This window comes from Haliotis rubra, unplaced genomic scaffold (genome assembly GCF_003918875.1).
Source record: "Haliotis rubra isolate DU_JTF1 unplaced genomic scaffold, ASM391887v1 Scf484, whole genome shotgun sequence".
NCBI lineage: Eukaryota > Metazoa > Mollusca > Gastropoda > Lepetellida > Haliotidae > Haliotis > Haliotis rubra.
Window position 1 is genome coordinate 412,708 of NW_025767173.1, and position 22,177 is coordinate 434,884.

Sequence of the window (22,177 nt, forward strand, 5' to 3'; positions counted from 1 at the left end):
AAACATAGCTTTGAATGGCTGTAGGTCGGACGTACGGGTGGGCAAATGAGTCATTCATTGTTGGAGTACAGTATGAATCAATCTGTTTCTTCACATGAATGGGTTACTTGTTCCAACCCCTCTAAACATCTAGATTGACCATCACTGTTTGCCTCAATATTGGATATACCTGCTGGACTGCATATATGTATTCATGGAAATAGATGTGATTGTGTTGCTGGATACATGATACAATGGATATGTGTGTGAATCGATTTGTTCTTGGACGTATGTGTGAAGCTTGTGCTAAGGGATTTCCTATGGATCACATGAGGTAAGTTGCTTCAATTCCCTGTTCTGATGTTGTTTCCACAAATGTGAAGGGTAACTTACCTTGATGTTCTGTTGATGTATAGTTGAGAGGCTGATGAAAATATATATCCAGTAGACAGTATAATCCAAGGTTGTTTAGTAATCCAGTGCACACAGTATAATCCAATGAGAAATGCACTCTGGTATATCCACAATGTGTGAAATCACTTGAATGTATATCCACTAATGACTTCAGAGACTGAGTATGACATGGGGCCGTTTGGTGGGGCTTATATACCCACCTGAGTCTAAAATAATACGTTGTGGGAAAACCCATGTACAACATGAGTCATACTCTAAATATAGACACACCAGGTGTGCACACAATAGATCTAAATATAGACCTGAGACAATGACTGATGGTCTAAAAATAGACACACCAGGTGTTCACACCATAGATCTCACTATAGACCTGAGACAAAGACTCATCATCTAAAAATAGACACACCAGGTGTCCAGGTGTCTCATTATAAATTCAAAATGGACGATTTAGTCCCCAAGTAGCGTCCATACAACAATCAAGCACCTCTGTATTTTTGCAATGATATGTTTTCAACACGTACACAAAACGTCTCGTGACCACGATGGAAAAACATCTGAACCGTATGATCCTTTGACTCATAACAAACGACAAAATGATTGGAACCCATGTTGATTTTATTATGATAATTGCTCATTTAAACAAAACTCACAGATTTTCATACAAAACCATGTCTGTACAAGTATGGCCCTGGAATGTTTAATGTTGAATTTATTGGTGAATGTGAACATTAAAAATGCCATTTTGCATGTCTTATACGATTCAAGGTCAATACTGAGTGTAAACTCCATGTGACTGTATGACAGCCAGCACTATCCTCCTCATACCCCCTGTCAGCCTCCTGATCCTCTGAAGGGACAGTCAACGCCATTCCTCGTGTACAGCAGCTTCCAATTGGGCCAGGTTCTGTACAGGAGGATCCCTTTGTTGCACACGATGACAAATCATGTCCCAGATATGCTCCAAAGGGTTAAGATCGGGGCTCATTCAATCGTGAGATATGTCAGGAGGTGCTTAACTAAGTTCTTTGTGCATCTATATATTATAGTACAAGGCTATCGCTTATTTCATCTTGTTTTATTAATGTGTTGCACAGTGGTTTCATACAGTAGTATGGTCTTCATTATCTCTCCACAAGACCACTACCCTCTCTGCAGTCTGCATGACAAGCATCCTAGCTTTCTCCCACGGTTATTCGTCCTTTGTTCCATTCCTTGAAATGTATTTATGAACATACCAAATAGGACAGTGGAGCCACCAAGAGTAACAAGGGCACGTCAGAATAGATAGGGCCAATGTTGCCTTACATTGCCTTTTAATAACAATGAATGTATAAAAACGTTTATGCTTAACCACACGTCTTGTGTTCCATCGACCATTCGCATTGAAACCAATTGCTCTTAATAAACTGTATTGGATTTCCAATGGTAATTAATCATAAATAATTAATCCTTCCATCATTCAGATGTCCCCGCACTTAGATAGACAACAAACTACATAGCTGACTATGTAGTCCCTAAACTATTACCTATATTAGTTGACCAAACAGTCAAACAGAAAACATTGATTCATTAACATTTAATCCACATTACATATATTGTGATATTGCCCATTTAATATCATCAATATAAAGAAAATGTACACATTATTTGTGAGTGACACATAAAACAAAATATAATATTTCACGGATTAGTTTATATCCCTCTTCATCAAGACTTCTCTGGTGATGTCTGTGACAGCCATTACAATGGTTGTTTGTACGTAGTCCTCTAGTTTCATGGTGACAGAGGAGATCTGGCGTCCCTATCAATCCAGTTGGTGTGTGCTATTCTTCACATCCAAACTAGTCAGACACGATGACCTTAACACGAGTGTTATATACATCTCTCTTGTAAATGTCTCTAGAATACAACAGTTGAAGGTTTTAAAGTTTCGAAAAAGTAATAACGTCTAAACTGATACGAAAATCATCTCAGATAAAGCTCACGATACAAAAACTCCAGGTTTTGCATATCTAATATCAGTTTCAAATGACAATTGCAGACAACCCATTGTGTCCAGGTATCAAAAACAACACATACTGGCGAATAACTCTAAGTGTGAAATTACAAAATATGAAAACGTCTTCATCTTCAAACACTGTTACGTCACAGACTACTTGGGGGGATCACTGCATTTTGCACAATTCAGCGGGGTCCATTTCAGCTGAAATGAAAATATTTTCGTCAGGATGACGTTCAGAATAGATAATAAACAACTGTAGCATTGGTCACCGATGTATTCAACATGCCTCTCCATCAAAATATAGCCCTGACCTACCATGTCTTAACTCATCACAAGCTCTAAGTCGCGCTGAAGTGTTTCTTGTACATCAAAAAAAAATAAATCTTGAACATCAATGTGCAACTTCTAAATGCCACTGAAAGACAAGATTGATGGTGTTATTGAAAATGACAGGCTTACTTAACCACCGTTCTAAAACAATCTATAATTCATCACACCTGTAAAAACAGTCGATAACGCACGTATTTGTGTTAACGCATATGAAAACAGGTAAAACTTTGCAACACAGAGCGATGATGTAGAGGAACCTATATATATTAATACGTCTCGTATTAATACGCGTCAATACATAAGGTAACCGTTTCAAACTGAGTTTTAAATATATCCATGAATGTAACAAAAATACACAAATGCAACTGTTAAGCTGTTACTGACACACTGAAGACAGGTCGGACACCTGATTACATTGATTCCTGTGACCATATTTATCACTGCAGCATGTGCAATAGCGTGACCGTGAAACAAGCGATGCTGAAATAGCTGACAGGAATAACTTGACGATTCGGTGTTGGGAATTGTGCATCTCCATTTATATTGTTGATCTTGTAACTCAGATATGATCAGTATTGATCTGGTGAATGGGAAATAAGACGTCCTGAAAGCCTTTACCGGGAGTATATCAGTTGGTATCCATTGGTATATCATGCAGTCATGTTCAAACTTCTAAATGCCTATCAAAGTGAGTGAGTGCGTGAGATTAGTTTTACGCCGCACTCAGAAATATTCCATCGATATGGCGGCGGTCTGTAAATAATCGAGTCTGGAACAGACAATCCAGCGATCAACAGCATGAGCATCGACCGGCGCAATTGGAAACCGATGACATGTGTCAACCAAGCCAGCGAGCCTGACCACCCGATCCCTTTAGTCGCCTCTTACGACAAGCATGGGTTACTGAAGGCTCATTCTAACCCGGATCTTTACGGGTGCCTGTAAAAGACTTCTATGTACCTGTCGCCTTCAAGAGATGGTTGGTTAACAGTATATGCAGTGTGCAGCTCAGTGTGCGGGGTGGGTGTTTGGGAGGTGTTTTGTCTGATACGGGGTTGGGGCGGGTATACAGTTACCTGTAGAAACTGGGGCTGGAAAATATGATATGCAGCCAAAAATAGAGTGCCCATACGTGTGTAAACAAATTGCTTTACTCTCTTATATACATTTTCTCAGTTCTTATCATACCTGCTTTTTTAAACGGTAGACACATTATAACTCAATTTATAATGCACTCACTCACACTCTCTCTCTCTCTCTCACTCACTCACACACACACACACACACACACACACACAATCAAATAATGACACATTCTCTCACACTTTTACGAACTCCCAGGCACCACACACACACGCATACACTGATTCACTTACATACTCGCACCAATGTAACCGCCTCCATGGTGTAGTGGTTAGAGCGTCCGCCCGGAGAGCGGAAGGTCGCGGGTTCGATCCCCGACAGCGTCATACCAAAAGACGTTAAAATATGGTACTTGTTGGTCACTGCCTGGTGCTCGGCATTAATGGGTACAACAAGGACTGGTCGGCTCGGAGTCAGTATACTGTGTCTGAGTGGGGTATTCATGCTTCACTGCGACATGGTATCTCAGTGGGCTAGCACTATAAAACCAGCTTAAGTCTGGGCTAGTACAAGCAGCCGCACATACACATACACACGCATGCACGTCGTCATATGAGCGAAATATTCTCAAGCACGACGTAAAACCCAATTTCACCTCACCTCACAGCACCAATGCACTGCGTGAGATGACATGATGGATGGGTCTTACCCTCTCTCTGCTGGATGGCGGTATTACACATGGGGCACTGGTTGGTTTTGGTGCAGCAGGACCGACAAAGGACTTTGTGGTTGCACGGCTTCAGGGTGATGTCCGAGATGGCGCTGAAGCATCTACAGCAGGGCAGGGCCATTTTCAGGGTAGACATAGCGTTCTGGCCATCTGCTTTCCCCTGTGGTTGCTGTGGGGAGCTTCCTGATCCAGCATTCAGGGACGCTTGACTGAAACACACAGTCTGTCTTGGAACCAAATATAGATGTAGTGTATTCACGCAGAGTGATCTTTCTAGAGGCAAATGGCATGTTCTTTACTTTAACAACTTTAGATGTCAAATCTGGAAAATATGTTTAGAGACACTTTGGATGTCAATCAGCCAAGTCCGAATAAATGAACCAATGAAATGTCTTGTGACATCAGCATTGACGGAGCCTGGAAGGTAAATCGAGAACGTTTGTTGTTGCAATTTCATGATGTAGGTTTCAACATGTTTGGTACAACAATCACAAATACAATGTAAATTTAAATTTACTTTTTCTGTATGAAATTTTTGACGATGAGCTTTATCCTCTCGCTGCTACACAACTGGAGCGGAGCAGCGCCTATGTTGTTCTTGCGGTTGTAGGCAGCCTGGTGCTTCAGGAGTAGTTCGGCAACCTTCACGTACGTTTCAACATCACGTGGAGACAGCGACGCCTCTCCCTGGACAAACACAACAGTATTGGTAGCAAAAACAATCTTTATCCCTAAACGAAAATACATTACTACATCAGAAATAACGGAATCAGTTTCATTCATAAGGGTTGAGACAATATTCTAAAATCAATATCCTTAAATACTTTACAAATGTTGCCGACGGAGAGAGAAGTATATTTGTTATATTTGTATAAGAAACCCATCACAACATATTCATGAATTAATTTTTTTTGTAACATATAGACACCAGAAGTGCATGATGAACTATTTTGACTTCAGCAATCGTGATACCGTTGACCTCACCAAAAGATGTTAAGTCTAAAAAACAGTCGGTTATTTCCGGTCTACTGACTTTCACCTTCAAGTGAACTTTCATGAAAATATCTCTTGTGCAAGAGTATGTGGTCTCTGGAATGGGAAGTCTCTGTACCATAGTGTAAACAGTCTTTAATTGTCGAGTGACCCTGACATCTGGCATGGCCTTGACACAAGGCCGGTGATGATGATGTATTCGTGTCAATAACTGAACTATGTGGGTTCCCAGGAGGCATACACATGACGTCAAAATGTCAGATCAAAGGTCCAGCACAGAAATTTAAGTAAGCTTGACCAAAAGGTTTGAGAAGTGCATGGGAGTTTATAGTGGTGACCTTCAATTTACACCAAACCATTTTGTTTTGCACACTGTTCGAACCAGTTTCTGAACCATGCTGTCCATATTTTTGAGTGAGGATAGGACCGACATATAATTGCTTGATGGATCATGTTCACACTGTGCTACTACCAACTCAAATATGTCAGGGTACCATCATGTCTGGTTTAACCTAACCTTACATGACCTAAAATATCAAAGATCTCACTGCTTCTTTCTTCTTCCTCGAACTGTGAACGAAAAGGATATGGAGCGGCGTGTCGCCTTTGTCGTTGGTACTGTTCACATCGGCACCTGGAACAGGTAGGACCAATAGAAATCAATAACAAAGGTATTTTGCTATTTGATTTTTCAGCTGCAGTACTCCATGTATTGAAGATGATAACAGCGACAGTAGCTCATACTCGTTATAAGAGTCGGTCGGTAAACTGGCTCAAAGCGAGAAATTGGCTCAACGCGAGTCAACTTGCTCAAAAGTAGTTGTTCATAATATCACCGATTGTCGGATATCCTTGATTGTCGGATCAGACTGATATACAAGTCGCTGGTAAACCCGTAACTGTGGTGGGGGCGGCGTGAAACAACACTCACTTTTATCCAGCAGTAGTTCCGTTACACGGTAGTTCGGTTTGATGACTGCCGTGTGTAACGGAGTGTCTCCCTTCTGCCCCTTCCTGTTCACATCCGCTTTGCCCTGGACATTAATATACCATACATGTCATTCCAATATAGGATGAATGTTATCAAATACTGATGATACCAGCTTTCTATGTATTTTCACAGATAATTACTTTGGTTTATCGTCTATAAAATGCTGAATGGAGTCTTTGTGGCATGTCAGTCAGGATCTGTCTCACAGTGCTTCTCAATTGTTTTCCAATTCCTGATGTGCAAGTGTCTATTGCTAGTGTCTGTCTTTCTGTCAGCATTCGATGATCGTGAGTTCAAATCCCAGATTCTCCCCTTTCCTAGGTTTGTCAGCTAAACACATCTCTGAGGGGCGGTGGGGTAGCCTAGTGGTTAAAGCGTTGGCTCGTCACGCCGAAGACCCGGGTCCGAATCCCCACATGAACACAATGAGTGAAGCCCATTTCTGGTGTCCCCCGCCGTGATGTTGCTGGAATATTGCTAAAAGCGGCGTAAAACCAAACTCAGTCAGTCAGTCAGTCTACAGGTCTGCGCTTCGACATGATGCAGACAAGCCGTGATCTAACGGGAATACTGTTCAAAGCGGCAGTAAGTCAAGCTCACATAGACTCTTCATTTTCTCAGAGGATAACACTACTTTAAGAGAAGTTAGATGACTCACTTTGTCGATAAGGAGTCTGGCACACTCGACATGGTCGTTGGCTGCAGTGATGTGTAGGGCACAGTAGCCATCACCGGCCATGAGCAGGTCCACCAGGGATTGGTCTCGCTCCAGGAGCTTCTCTACAGCACTATCATAGAAAATCTAATGATGAAAGAGACTGATGTCGCAGAGCTTCAAACTGTTCAACCCAGTCAATAAAACCAACTAATCATAGTTGGCACGTTTCACCATAACAAGTACGTCTTTTAATACCCAATGAATTGTTATTCTATAATGATGAATACCATCGACCCATTTGTCACAGACCCATTAGCAAATAAACTCGTTTTGAGCCAGATTAGAAACGCTCGCTGCTAGCATAGTCGTCCAATTAGAGTACAATTATGAGCAAGAGACATCCTGAGCTTATTACGGTTGTGATTGGCGAAATGAATATGGTGACGTCATTTCCAAAACTAAGCTGTGGTTGCGAATGGATCTACGGTGTTTATCATGCTGGTACAGGATGGGGTGAGTGGCCTTCATAATAACAAACCGTCATACCAGAATACGAAACGAAGGCTGGGATACATACAGTCTTACTGCTTCGTAAACCAGATTAAACAGATCATATACATGTATTTTACTGAATGGAATGGGCTTCTTCAAAGCCACATCTGCACAGCGACAACAGAAACCGTTGTAGATTATAATTGAACATACAGTTTTATCAGAACAATCGTCATTGCAGAATGCGGCGTTCAACAGCAAAGAAAATAGTCCTTATGTAATTATAGATGAAAGCACTGTTCATCAGAACATGTTCAATGGAATGTTGGTTGCTAAAACTGACGCCTTACAACACATTGCCTCTCAGACAGGCCAGATGAAGATGGTTGAAGCTCCTTTTGTTGCACAGCCGAAGGTTGATGTTTCTGCTGCCCAGGAGAACCTCTACACAGTCATTGCTCCTGACCTCGATAGCATCATGCAGCGGCGTGTCCATCGATCCATCCTGTTCAAGAAGAACACTCTTAGATGAGTAGTTAAACTCGGTTTAGTAAAAGGATAGAGTCTTAGATGTTACAAGTTATGTTGTTTTTGCTTGTTTGTTGTTTAACGTCGCATTCAGCAATGTTCTAGCCATACGTCTGTAAATAATCGAGTTTGGACCAGACAAGTCAGTGATCAACATCATCATCATCGATTTACGCAATTGGGAAACGATGACATGTGTAAACCAAGTCAGCCATCTTGACCACATGATTCATGTAGTCGCATCTTACGACAAGCTGTCGATAGCATCATGCTGCTGAAGATCAATTCTGAACAGAACATTCACGGGTACTGTTCATTATGTACATAAGGACGAAAAGGAGCATATTTCGCAGGAATCGAGGTGTCAGTTTAAATCTTTCTTGTCAATCATTTTAATTGCCAGTAAACAGATTGTGCAATGTCCTGCAATATTCGAACAAGACTGTTGTCCATGCTAGACATTTACAAAAAGTCATTATTTTAACCATAACAGGAAAAGGTTATAAATATTACATGGAAGACTGACTGGCTGACTGACTGAGTTTGATTTTACGCCGCTTTTAGCAATATCCCAGCAACATCACGGCGGGGGACACCAGTAATGGGCTTCACACATTGTACCCATGTGGGGATTCGAACCCGGGCCTTCGGTGTGACGAGCGAATGCTTTAACTACTAGGCTACCCCACCGCCCTTACATGGAAGATAACCTTTCGGTTATATTCGTACTCATTCTTGAGGTAAGATGAAGCAATACTGCGAAATGTTGTGTTCCTATAATAAAGACTTTGACATCCATCAATTGTTCTTGTTATGTGAATCACTTCTAATTGACATTCAAAGACATCTTCTAACCATTAGCAAAATTGTATCGAGTATGGTCTTTACAAAGACCACAATACTGATTTTGCACATGTAAGAGAAAACTAGAAACACTTCACCACAGAATTAACATCCGCTCCCTTCTGGATCAGTAGCTTGAGGGTCTTCGACAGGTTCTTGTGTACAGCCAAGTGAAGAGTTGTCTGTCCATCGTTCAGGGTCATGTGAATGTCGGCACCCCTCTCAATCAACAGCTGAGCAACCACTTCCTTGCCACTGTCAGGGAATGTGGTTTATTCCGTCATATTTTATGTAAAGACATGGTTCATGATTTGTCCTCTGACAATTGCCAAATGTATATTACTCTTTTCAAGGGCAACACTGAACTGGCACATTCTACACATAAGGAAATAACATGGTACTAATTATAATACATTTACATAAGCAAACAACAAAGCTAGTCACTTGTTATCATGGATAATAGTACTGTGTGAGGAAAAGGTTTATTTGACAGCTTTATGTAAACTGTTAAATACTTTATAACCTAAATCTACCAAGGAAGATCAAGTCCTGGGCTCACTAGCACAAAGCGATCTTAGTGCTACAATGATTGTAACTCCCATTCCACAACATAGGCTTAAGATAGCCGTAGCGCTAAGATCGCTTTGTGCAAGTGAGCCCAGATCACCCATCACTGTTTTGCTACGGAATGGTTCTGTGACAAAGGTTTACCCACGATCTTTAATATAAGCAGGGTCTGTGACGAACTAGCAGTGAGTGATCGAGGGCAGATTTTCGTTTGGCTTGGAAGCTGAATGCATGAGCAGTGTGAATGTATAAAAAGTCAATGCGAATGTAATTCTGGAATTCAACATGTGCTTTTGTGAAAAAGTATCACAGACCATTTATTTGTTATTTTACTTTTTGGGAGTATCTGCATTTATTCTTCTGTTTCAGCTCTTTTTATTCACGTATTTAACGTGATTAACTCTTAACGCACTCGATATTCCTAAAGCCATAGAGCTTCCACACAGGGATGCCAATTTGAACCAGTTTTGTTTCGGGCGACGGCCATTCCGTGCTTCGTGATGGCAGGATATTTTTATGTATTTTTTAGCAGGTCTGAATTTGAAACATGTGTCTAAAGCGGTGTCAACATGTGTCTAAAGCGGTGTCAACATGTGTCTAAAGCGGTGTCAACATGTGTCTAAAGCGGTGTCAACACGTGTCTAAAGCGGTGTCAACGCGTGTCTAAAGCAGTGTCAACATGTGTCTAAAACGGTGTCATAATGTGTCTAAAGCGGTGTCAACATGTGTCTAAAACGGTGTCAACATGTGTCTAAAACGGTGTCAAAAGCGGTGTCAACATGTGTCTTAAACGGTGTCAACATGTGTCTAAAGCGGTGTCAACATGTGTCTAAAACGGTGTCAACATGTGTCTAGAGCAGTGTCAACATGTGTCTAAAGCGGTATCAACATGTGTCTAAAGCGGTGTCAACATGTGTCTTAAACGGTGTCATAATGTGTCTAAAGCGGTGTCAACATGTGTCTAAAGCGGTGTCAAGTGTCTAAAGCGGTGTCAAGTGTCTAAAGCGGTGTCAACATGTGTCTGAAGCGGTGTCAACATGTGTCTAAAGCTGTGTCAACATGTGTCTAAAGCGGTGTCAAGTGTCTAAAGCGGTGTCAACATGTGTTTAGTGTTGTTCAGCTGAGTCACGATCGGGGGTATTAGTGAGGCCTGCTCACATTTTTGGCTTGTTCTAAGATAGACACCCAGGACCCCTTCGCCATCATAGCTTCGTTTCAGAAGTGACGCTTGCGTCCCTCCTATCATTAACATATTATAAATTGTCCGTGGCTACTCAGAACTACTAACATTAAACAGCATTTTAGAGCTTATCCCTGGGCCCATGATACCAATTACATGGGTTTGTAACATAGTGGATAGTCGAGAATTAAGAACCAAGAACACAGCACAAATCACTGGCTTACCCTATTATAGCTGTTGCAATGGCCGTGACACCCTTTTTACCTTTGGCCTCCATGTCAACCCCGCTGTCGAGAAGGATTCGAACAATGTCTACCTGCCCTTCGTGCGATGCTATCATCAGTGGAGTCAGGTCTTTGATCGGCTCTGTAGCCTACATCAGATAGTGAGTGAATGGGTGAAAATGCAGAGTTACAACCCATCTGGAGTCTGGATGAGGAGTGGAGCTCAGAAGACCTTTCTGTGATCGTTATCTTTTGTCTGTAATGCATTTCCAGCCACTATTCCAAACAACACAAAATTGAAGGAAAAGATCAGTACTTAAGATTATGAATGATTCTGTGCTTTCTCTGGGTTCCCCAAACATAGATAGAAAATCGAACTGTGTGTGAAATTTTCTTCGCGATCTAACGAAAATTAAACGGTCGTCTCCAAAATATTCACCATTTTGGGGTTGGCTTTGACGATGGATTTGACTGCCTCTTTGTCCCCAGCCAGGATGGCCTTGAAGAGGTCACCCGAGTTTGCCCCTGGTGCAGCAGCTCGAGCGGCCATGGCAGCAGCCATCATCCCCATCATCTGTTTATCCAGGAGTCCGGCCAGGAGCTGCATCAGGGGTCCTCCTAAACCTGCACACAACTCAGCGAATACAGAAACTCTCGGTAGTTCAAGGCGATAACGATATGTTTTGTCTGCATGAATCGCAGTCTCAATACGAAAATGAAATAAAATCGTTGTTTAATGGACTTTATTTTTGCTATTTCTAATAATGTTACTCCACAGAAATGTACCCTCTGATCTAGATAGTCTAGATAATTTTTTCCGTAGTCATTGTGCGAATGACTGCGGAAAAACTTCATCAGTTTCATCAACAGAAGCCTGCATCATAAAACAGACAAATCTAGCTGTCTATTTTCTACATAAGAAATCAGCACTTGAAATATATTTTCTTTAAACAGAGAATAAGATATCAATGATTTGACAGACTATGTGTTTGAAATGGACGACTTCTGTATGTCAACATATTTATGCATAAAACCATAAACGATTGCGGAATTTTGTTTATCGCTTTTATATATGAAGTTCCACCCACCTCCAAGTCCAGCAGTTTCCCTTCCCCCTGCTTCCACATCGTCCACCCTTTCCCCGGGGGCGGGGACAAGGCATGCAGGGTTAAAGATCCACTTGGTGGAGCCAAAGGACACCACGATGTCGCCGTCACTGTCCACTCTCACAACTCGTCCCACCTTCCCCAAGACCTGGCAAAACACATCCAATATAGTCTTGTACTGGCCCAGTCTGGCAAATCGACTTATGGTTTTGACGGTCGTACACTTCAACACAGACCTTAGGCCTGATATTGCTTCTTGAAAATGAAGGTGGTACACTTAGAACGGCTTTCATATATGTGTACTAAATTGATATTTCACTTACGTGGAATAACATTTTATGCCGACTCAGTAACCTTTCAGTTATGTGGAGCTATTTCAAGAAGATCGTTGAGAATGTTCATAATATAAGGTACATTTTCATTTTCTCGTAAAACGTTGTTGTTGTTTTTCTAAGCGAAGGATGTGACAAACTTTTTCAAAATGAATTAGCATTTCATATGGATGTGTTTCCTCATTTCTTCAACCATGGTTCCATGGCACAGATGGCACTGTGACATCATCACGGAGGCGGAAGTAATGAGGTGCCTCACCTGCTCCATCCTGGATCTCCACTCGCCATGCCCCTCCTGGAGCTGTTGCACCTTCTTCCTGTCCCCCAGTACCCGCACCACGGTGTTCAGCGTGTGGTCGTGCACCTGCAGTGTACACACAATTCACCCAGAGCCCCTATCGAGAGTCAGTGTGGATGTACGCCTCCAATAGTTATATCATATCACAGCGTGTACCCCAGGATTATCACACATGTTACCCAGGTGTGGAATTGAACCCGGGACTTCGGCATGACGAGCGAAATACAATAGCCACTAGGTTATTTCATCGCCAACATTGTCGTACTTTGCAATTGAAATTTGATGAATGGCTTTCGTGTTCTTATCAGGTGTATATTGCTGGTACACTGTTGGCATTACATTTCCTTACTATATTACAATATTATCAATACAGTCAGGCCGCTTTAATCCGAACACTTCCGTTTTTCATAAAAAAATTAATATTGCATACTACATGTCATACACTGTTCTTGGCAAAAGAAAGTATAAACTTATTATCCACAACACAACCATGTACATCAACATAGACTTGCCATATCTTGTTTGTGTCATTTATTGACATCTTCAAACATAGGTGCTTGCTTCCTTTCGCTTAGCAATCTTAGTTGAGTTGAAAATAATAATAAAATTCACAAAGCAGGTGCAGAGAACATTGTCATAGTGACCGATAATGTCCACAGATTCAGTTTCAAATGCTGTTGGGAATGGAGAGATAAACTGGTCTCGGTACCTTTATGAGTGCCTCTGTAGCTATCCGGTACTTGCTGCTCCCGAACTCAACACTAGCCATGCCCTGACTGGGAATATCTTTGATAATGCCGATTTTCCCAATACACTGAAACAAACATTCAAGCAATGATTTCCTCCTTCCTCCCTCGAGAGTCATTAACAGTTCAACTGTCATATCTGTTTTTGTTGCTAGAGATGATCTAATTAGTATTTAATTCATATGAATTTAAATGTCGAGCCAGGGGAGATAATTCGGTGATTGAAATGATGAGCAACAATCCACGCCCTATAATGCAACCAAACTGAGTCACCGTGTTTGACCTCCGTTTGGATTACGTTGCCTCTCCCGACCAGACTGATTGACTGAGTTTAGTTTTACGCCGCTTTTAGCAATATTCCAGCAATATCACGGCGGGGGACACCAGAAATCGGCTTAACACATTGTGCCCATGTGGGGAATCGAACCCGGGTCTTCGGCGTGACGAGCCAAAGCTTTAACCACTAGGCTACCCCACCGCCCCTCGCGACCAGAATAGGTTGAGGAGGTCCAGTTCAAGCTCGGGATCCTCACGGGATCCTGTTAGATAATTATAGGCATCAGCCCAGAGTGGTCGCATTAGATACCTAGTTGTGTGAGACCGATACCATGGATGGCACCTGGTGAAATGGGTTTGAGGTTAATGTACGAAAGCAGTGCGTGTTAGTGGTGGTCCGATTAATTGAAATAATCGAAGATTGGTCGCAGTGACTAAACGACCAAGCAATCGATCATGTTTTCTCATAATCGAACACAAACAATTCTGGAACACTTTTTGCATTAACAATGTTTTTCACAAGGTTGGTTTTGTCAGTTACATTTCCTGAGCACTACAAGCTCGTTCCAAGTCATGATTGAATTTATCGTAAAGACCCCAAGAAATTTATGTTCCTAACATACTAGTCATCTTTTAGATGTGAAATTTGCCCAAATAAACTCCCAAGAACTACATGTTTATTCTTTATGTTTTTGTGCATTAACAAAAATAACCAGGAAAATTTCATAAATGACGCTAACCAATTATTTTCGATGACTGATCGGTTGCAATGAAGCAATCATCAATTATGATATTTTAACCAATTCCCAACACTAGTGTGTGTGTGTGTGTGTATGCGGACGTGTGACCACTTGTACTTTTCCGGGCTAAAGCATTTTTTATTTTTTTTGGCAACTGAGATCCCATGCCCATCTCTATAATTCCGAGCTCCAGGCATGGTAGCAAGTAACATGGTCTAACTTAATTTTGTATGTTTTCGTTTGTTGTTTAACGCCGCAATAGTCCAGCTATATGGCGATGGTCTGTACATAATCGAGTCTCGACCCGATAATCCTGTTATCAACATCAGGAGCATGGATCTACACAACTGGAATATGATGACATGTGTCAACCAAGTCAGCGAGCCTGACCACCCGATCCCGTTAGTCACCTCTTACGACAAGCATGGGTTGATGAAGATCAGTTCTAACCCTGATCTACACGGGTGTCCTTTGGTATGACACGACCGTCCACTGTCCGGACAGGTGTTCTGTCCACTACACCACCTGGGCGTGAGCTACCCGACCTGTACCTGTGACATGCCTGCTGACCACCCTCCTTTGGTCGCCTGGATCTGCTTGAGCCCGTCCTTGTCCACCTGGACACAGACTTTACATCCGGCTTCTAGTCTCGCACTGTCCACGCTGTCCCTCCGTACACTGCTCACGTCTGAAAAAGGGTACATCGTGTTGATGATGTGCTGGTTTGTTTTTCTGTCACTGTTGGGAAGACAGAATTTCATTAATATATTTTTTCCCATTTCGTTTTTCATTAGCGCCCAGGCAGACGATTTACTTGTGTAGCGGATGGAGCTCATTTTTCGTAAAATGCATCCTTAGATCTTAGATCAACGCATTCATTAATATTTAATCCATTGTGTTTTCTTAAATCACACAGTGACTTACTAATTAGTTCTTTCATAAAAGTGATTATATGTGGTGTACAGATGAGCGTAAAGGGTAGGGGTTGGTATTGCAGAGAATTTTCATATTGCGATATATTGCGATGCAAAAGCCTGTATTGCGATGTGTATTGCAATATACTCCAAGATGTTTTTATTAACATAAAACTACTTATAATCGAGTTAATGTTTGATTTATAAAGCAAAACCACAACAAAATCACTTTGCTTGATTCACCTTAATAAAAACATTTTATTATGACAAAGTAAAAATGTAAATAATATTTGTCACAAATGAAACAAGGAAAAGAACTTAACAATCCAGTTAAATGTAATTTTCACCACGATCATTCCCACCAGCCTTACCACAATTTCCACAATCATCAAGATTACCGAGTGTTACGAAGGTTTTCCGAATGCAAGTCAAAATACCGGTTTTCGATCAGCGTATCGCAATACGTATCGTTTTCATGTGTGAACCGGTAAATACCGGTAAACCGGTTATATTGCGCAGCCCTAGTAAAGGGGCTTATGTGAATATACGTTTGGGTGTAAAGCCAAGGAGACATGTAAGGACGAGCTGCCTCGTTATACCGCAAAAACATACTGAACTCAGTTCTTTGGAAGAAATACGTCACCAATAACAACTTCTCACACTGAATATGTAATCATTACCACAAAACAATTGTAGGCAACGGTGACATTGAAGGAAAGCCAGTTCTATGGATAGTCAACTTCTTTATTGCAATGAGTGTGACGTTTCGGTGTAGGTACTAACATCACTTGCTTGATACACCGAAACGTCGCACTCATTGCAATAAAGAAGTTGACTATCCATAGAACTGGTTTTCCTTCATCTATACAACTTCTAAAATGCCTCTCAAAGAAGTTAACAGTGACATTGTTCAACGCCATGATGCAACTCCTATTCTATTCTCAGGAAACAGTCCTTTAGCGGGACGAAGTCATTATATGTTTTGGTTTATGGAAACATAACACACACACACACACACACACACACACACACACACACACACACACACACACACACACACACACACACACACACACCCAAAAGGCTTGTTTAGCCAATAAATGCTACGGAATCACTTGTTATACGTTTGTCGTACGCACGCACGATCTGACTGACATAGTGAGAGTTGGGTTGCGAATGGTTTGGGCAGTGGTTTATATGAACGATAATTTTCACAACGAGTAGTGTTGGGATGAAAGAGTGTTTGCGTAAGATCGGATTTGTTTGTGTTATTATTGATGTAGCGTTACATGTATGTACCCAACACTGCCATGTTGTCCCTGTAGTAGGACGGTCCGATCCCCTCCTCTATGTACTTGATGTCCACCTTTCCCTCGTGGCCGACTCTGTAGATGTTGGAGCGGCCGTTATCCCACTTGACCTTCGCGATGTTCCTGATGGTGGTCACGCTGTGTTCTTGTGGGATTTCGGTTATCTTCCCCTTGCTCCCTGACCCGCCTGCAGAGAAGGCGGTACTGACACTTGATCCTTTATAGAACGTCCTACACGACTATTAAAACATACGTCAAACTATGTCGTCATTTCTTTTTTTTTCCTGCAGCAAACAATTTTAAGGTCACGAGTGAGTGATTGAATGTGGTTTCACATCACATTTACCAATATTCCGGTGGTACCAACGCGGGTGACACCAGAATGGACTTTACACATTGTACCCAAGTGCTAATCCAACCCTGGTCTGCAAAGGGACGAGCGTACGCTTTAACCATTTAACTACTAGCCACCCCCCTTTACCCTTAATCTGATATGGCCTTGACCTACCGTCTTGTTGATCCCACTTCCAGTCCTCTCCCCGAGCAACTCGAGCTCCTGGGAAGAGTCCAAGAGATCTGACCTTCAGACATCCGGAGCGTTTCTTGACCTGAGTTCTGAAGTGGTAGTTAAATGTTGATATCTTATACCTATCTGTAGTCTACGGCCTACCTGGGGACATCTATTGGCCTACCCGTGATAGTCAGTGTTTGTCTTCAGCAACACCGCTTGTCGTAAGAGGCTGCTAGGAGGATCGGGTGGTCAGTCTCGCTGACTTGGCTGATATTATGCAAGTTATCGAATCCCTTTGGCGATTGTTTTCAGATCCCTGTTACCCGTGAAGGTCCGGCTTAGAATGTGCCTTCAGTAACCCGTGCTTGTCGTAAGAGGCGACTAACAGGATCGGATGGTCAGGCTCGCTGACTTGGTTGACACATGTCATCGGTTCCCAATTACGCAGATCGATGCTATACTGTTAATCACTGGATTGTCTGGTCCAGATTCGATTATTTACAGATCGCCGCCATATAGCTGGAATATTGTTGAGTGCGGCGTAAAACTAAACCCACTCACTCACTCAGATCCCCGTAACTGGAAAATTGCTGAGAATGTGGCGTTAAACTACCAATAAACAAACCATCTTTTGGTCAGGGAGTTGTGTTGTCATCATGTATGAACAAGCAATTGTCAAAGGTGATGCCATTTAAGCCATTTAAGACTTCCTTGCGTTTCATTCGTCGAAAAAATTGTTAAGCATAATTTATTAGATAGGAAGACGCGACTATACACCCGACAGAAGAGTTATCTCCCTTGCCTTACCCTTTTTCCCCGGGGGAGTCATGACGCACAAACACGTGACTGAGGTCATGTTTATCCGCGGAGTAGCAGAGGAAGCACAGGTTGGCGTCCTTGCACTGACTGCACGTCCATTTCGTTCCGAAGAAGTCCTTGGTGTCACACCCACAACACGTGACACCCTTGTGACGTATGCCTGGCAATATATATAATAGACACTGTATGAACAAGCATAATCTCTTTCAAAATGCTGAATGATGACTAATGATTTTTTCAAAAATTAATTTTATATTTATATAAGCCTGAATATTCTTCCAGCATGCAGTATAGATCTGCAGTATAATTATACACAGGGGCGCACTTACCTACAGTAGCACTGTCAAATACTCTCAGTTCATGCTGACCATCCTTGCCCGCCTTGCACGTGCTTCTCTGACCACTGTCCCAGATAACGTCAACAGCACCAGCGCCCTCTAACGTCGCCACCGTACCAACGTGACCTTCACCTCCATCGCATTCGCTGTTTGACCAATCAGGTCCTCGGATAACTCTTAGACCAATAAACATCGTTCACGATGTACGCTGTAAAAAGGATTATGGACAACACTGGCATAAGATATATACTGGTATAAAACGTTTGGAGATCACTTCAGCCACATATGCGTTATTTTGACATCCACTTTAAAACACAGATGCTTTCTAACCAACCATGTGTCCTCTGAAAGTGTTGTCTAAATTCTAAACATGTTTATTATGTATTAAAACAGACATAAAATGGGTGATTTGAACTGTGACCTTACACCAGGATATAGTAATGCGGAAGAAACCTGTCGCACAAGACTGACTGACTGACTGAGTTTGGTTTTACACCGCTTTTAGCAATATTCCAGCAACATCACGGCGGGGGACACCAGAAATGGGCTTCACACAATGTACCCATGTGGGGATTCGGGTCTTCGGCGTGACGAGCCAATGCTTTAACCACTAGGCTACCCCACCGCCCCTGTCACACGAAGGCAAAAATTCTCAATGAGCCAAATGCTCATGAAGTCATAAAGGAGGTCCAAGAAGACACTAAACACAGGTGCAGAGTAGATGAGAAAAACATGTGTCAACAAAGACTGATTGTAGAAGTTGTCAAGGAGGGTTTTCCTGTAGTGGAACATGGGCAAGTCATTTATCCAAGACGAATTTTTTACATATGTCGTAAAACAGTACAAGCCCATTGAACAAAAGGAAAATTGTAAAACAATCTTATTGCAGCAAGCTATATACGGTTACATATATACATCACAGCTGTCTGTACCTAACCGAGGTTTGAAACTGACGAAATCACAGAGAGTGAAAGCATGAGCACATCTACCCGATAAGGTCACGATGACCCACTATCACACTGTTCCAGGTTAGCCATCCCTTACATTCCTGGGGTGTATTCTACCAGATCCCCATTGGGTTTGTCCCAGTGTAGTCGTTAAGTAACAATATATCACCATGAATGACAAAAAATGAAATAATTGTGATAATATTGTCCTCTTCGAGTTAATGTTTTCGTTGAATCGTGTAGGGTCTTTTTGCCGAGAGATTTGGTATTATTTAGTTCATATAGATTTGTAATAGTTCATATAAGGATATTTTTGAATTTGAAAATAATTCGTCAGGACGTAATCCTCGATTATCCAGAATAATATACAGTAAACTTCGATCATAATTAACTCGGAGGGACCACAGTTTTTAGTTCGTTATAACCGTAGTTCGATATACGCATTTCGACCACTATAAACAGCAAATAGCAGAGACAGAAAATACCGATCGTTGCATCCATCAGTTCGTTATAAGTATGTCCGTTATGAAAATAGTTTACTCGGTCCCCATTGTGTTGACATAAACACCCCGGGTCTAGTCCCTTCTCTTTGAATCTGATTGGAGGAAGGCGCCACATTAGACCCTTTAGCAGCATACCTTGTATGCGAGGTTACTGGTGGAGAGGAGCGGTGGGGTAGCCTAATGGTTAAAGCGTTGGCTTGTCACGCCGAAGACCCGGGTTCGAATCCCCACATGGGCACAATGAGTGAAGCCCATTTCTGGTGTCCCCCGCCGTAATGTTGCTGGAATATTGCTAAAAGCGGCGTAAAACCAAACTCAGTCAGTCAGTCATCGCGCCGAAGACCCGGGTTCGATTCCCCACATGGGTACAGTGTGTGAAGCTCATTCTGGGGTCCCCCGCCGTGATGTTGCTGGAATATTGCCAAAAGCATCATAAAACCATACTCACTCACTCACTACTGCTGAAGATGATGTCTGTGTGACAAATGGTGACAAATGGGCCCACGGTACCATAATGGTGAGTGAGTGAGTTTGGCATTACGCGGCTTTTAGCAATATTCCAGCAATAGCATGATGGACTACTTCACATTGTACTCATGTGGGAAATCGAACCCAGGCCTTTGCCGCCACGGGCGAATGATTTATCCACTGGGCTGCCCCACCGCCCTGTATTGTGGAAGAGATTGTGATGCCGACACTAATATGCATTGAGGGAGTATTAAAATACTGTCTGTTGTCCAGAAAGACATACTTTTTATGCAAATTATGTTGGTATTATAATGGAACATGCAAGTCGGTGTACATTTTACTTCTGTCAGAATCAATACGATTGTTTGTAAAACTGTATCCATGCATTAACGGACAGAAATTGCTGACATGAAAACGCAGTTTTAAAAAAAGCAACTTTTGATCGATATAAAAATATGGCGTCTCGCTTGTGCATAAATCAGCAACACAGGTTTGTAAAGGTCTCGCCATGCAGGCTATGTAGGACAGTTGTCCACCTGCAGATCCGATCACAATAAGCCTTATACACGACAACGCTGGCAGGCCGCCAACATCGTAGATTAAATTTCTGAAGGTCATGTACATAAAATGATATTTTGATTTTTAAGAGTATCATTGCAATAATCTGCATATATACAGACGTATATGGAGCATGTATATTCATTCTAAGAAGGTATAGTTCCTGATTAAACAGTGTTTTGGTTCTTACCGTGAAAACTGTACATAGTCATACTTCTTTTAGGAATGGTTTGCAGGTACTGTGCTACCTACCTTCTGGGTATGTATCGATCTCTCTAACACACAGTATCCACGGGTAACGACTCTAGGAGGACACCAGGTGATCCAGCTGCAGTAGAGGTGTGTCTTCTGAAGCTCATGAACAGTTACACCCGACCAGGAAGTTAGCCAGCTTTAGACTGTGACAAGGTCCTATACTTAGTTTGACTCATCGGGGTTTCTACTTTCGGTTTAAAACAAAACGCTTTACATGTGTCAGTACGCAAACTGTGAAATTGAATGTTTGTGTTGTTCTGATTTTTTGTTCTCTGTCTACTGGTCACTAATATGCGACTTCATCATGATTGGGGAACGTTTCGACATTTCAGTATATTTAGGCCACAAGATCTTGACGATTAACAAACATAAAACATCAGTGAAAACGCTTCGTCTTAACATCTAACGAGCCATATTTTACATATGAAAACAACAATTAGCGAAAACAAATAATAATGAGGGAAAATATGTGGAATATAATATGTTATTGGCTTATGCTCATCTGAAAGCTGTAGCATATTAACAATTGCTGAATGTTTCTGGAAGATTTCAAAACAACATTTTAAACGCAGAGGACATTGTTTTAAACTAATATTCACGCTTGTCTTGAAGGAGGGGCGGTGGGGAAGCCAAGTGGTTAAAGCTTTCGCTCGTCATGCCGAAGACGCGGGTTCGATTCCCAACATGGGTACAATGTGTTAAGACCATTTCTGGTGTCCTCCGCCGTGATTTTGCTGGAATATTGCTAAAATCGGCGTAAAACTACACTCACTCACTCATTACAGTCATGATTGGGGGTGGGGTGGCCTAATGGCTAAAGCGTTGGCTCGTCACGCCGAAGATCCGGTTCGAATCCCCACATGGTTACAAAGTGTGAAGACCATTTCTGGTGTCCCCTGCCGTGATGTTGCTGGAATATTGCTAAAAGCGGCGTAAAACCAAACTCAGTCAGTCATGATGGCGGGGTTCGAGTCACAGTTGGTAACAGTTGGGTAATACATTTTTTTAAGTCTCCTGGATATCGCTAAATGCGGTGTAAAAC

The 22,177-nt window shown here is 42.0% G+C and overlaps 1 protein-coding gene across 1 annotated transcript; it reads right to left on the minus strand.

The window, feature by feature from the left end:
- Positions 1 to 1,954: 1,954 nt before the first annotated feature.
- Positions 1,955 to 21,288, minus strand: LOC124291178 (E3 ubiquitin-protein ligase MIB2-like). Its single transcript, XM_046728112.1, has 20 exons — positions 21,133 to 21,288; positions 18,396 to 18,612; positions 18,055 to 18,226; positions 17,245 to 17,351; positions 16,726 to 16,923; positions 15,064 to 15,200; positions 13,460 to 13,564; positions 12,712 to 12,816; positions 12,103 to 12,268; positions 11,454 to 11,638; positions 11,015 to 11,163; positions 9,142 to 9,298; positions 8,028 to 8,177; positions 7,181 to 7,324; positions 6,463 to 6,565; positions 6,080 to 6,165; positions 5,056 to 5,225; positions 4,518 to 4,747; positions 3,802 to 3,816; positions 1,955 to 2,596 (listed from the first exon to the last, which is right to left on the minus strand). The coding sequence occupies exons 2-20, from the start codon at positions 18,595 to 18,597 to the stop codon at positions 2,559 to 2,561; spliced, it is 2,619 nt and encodes an 872-aa protein (XP_046584068.1). The 5' UTR covers positions 18,598 to 18,612; positions 21,133 to 21,288; the 3' UTR covers positions 1,955 to 2,558.
- Positions 21,289 to 22,177: the final 889 nt, after the last annotated feature.

Coding starts and splice junctions, on each gene's coding strand:
- LOC124291178 (XM_046728112.1), bottom strand. CDS start 18,597: ATGTTTATTGGTCTAAGAGTTATCCGAGGACCTGATTGGTCAAACAGC. Junction 16,924..17,244: donor GAAGTGGGATCAACAAGACG/GTAGGTCAAGGC, acceptor CCTTCTCTGCAG/GCGGGTCAGGGAGCAAGGGG. Junction 11,164..11,453: donor TCAAAGCCAACCCCAAAATG/GTGAATATTTTG, acceptor TATCTGATGTAG/GCTACAGAGCCGATCAAAGA.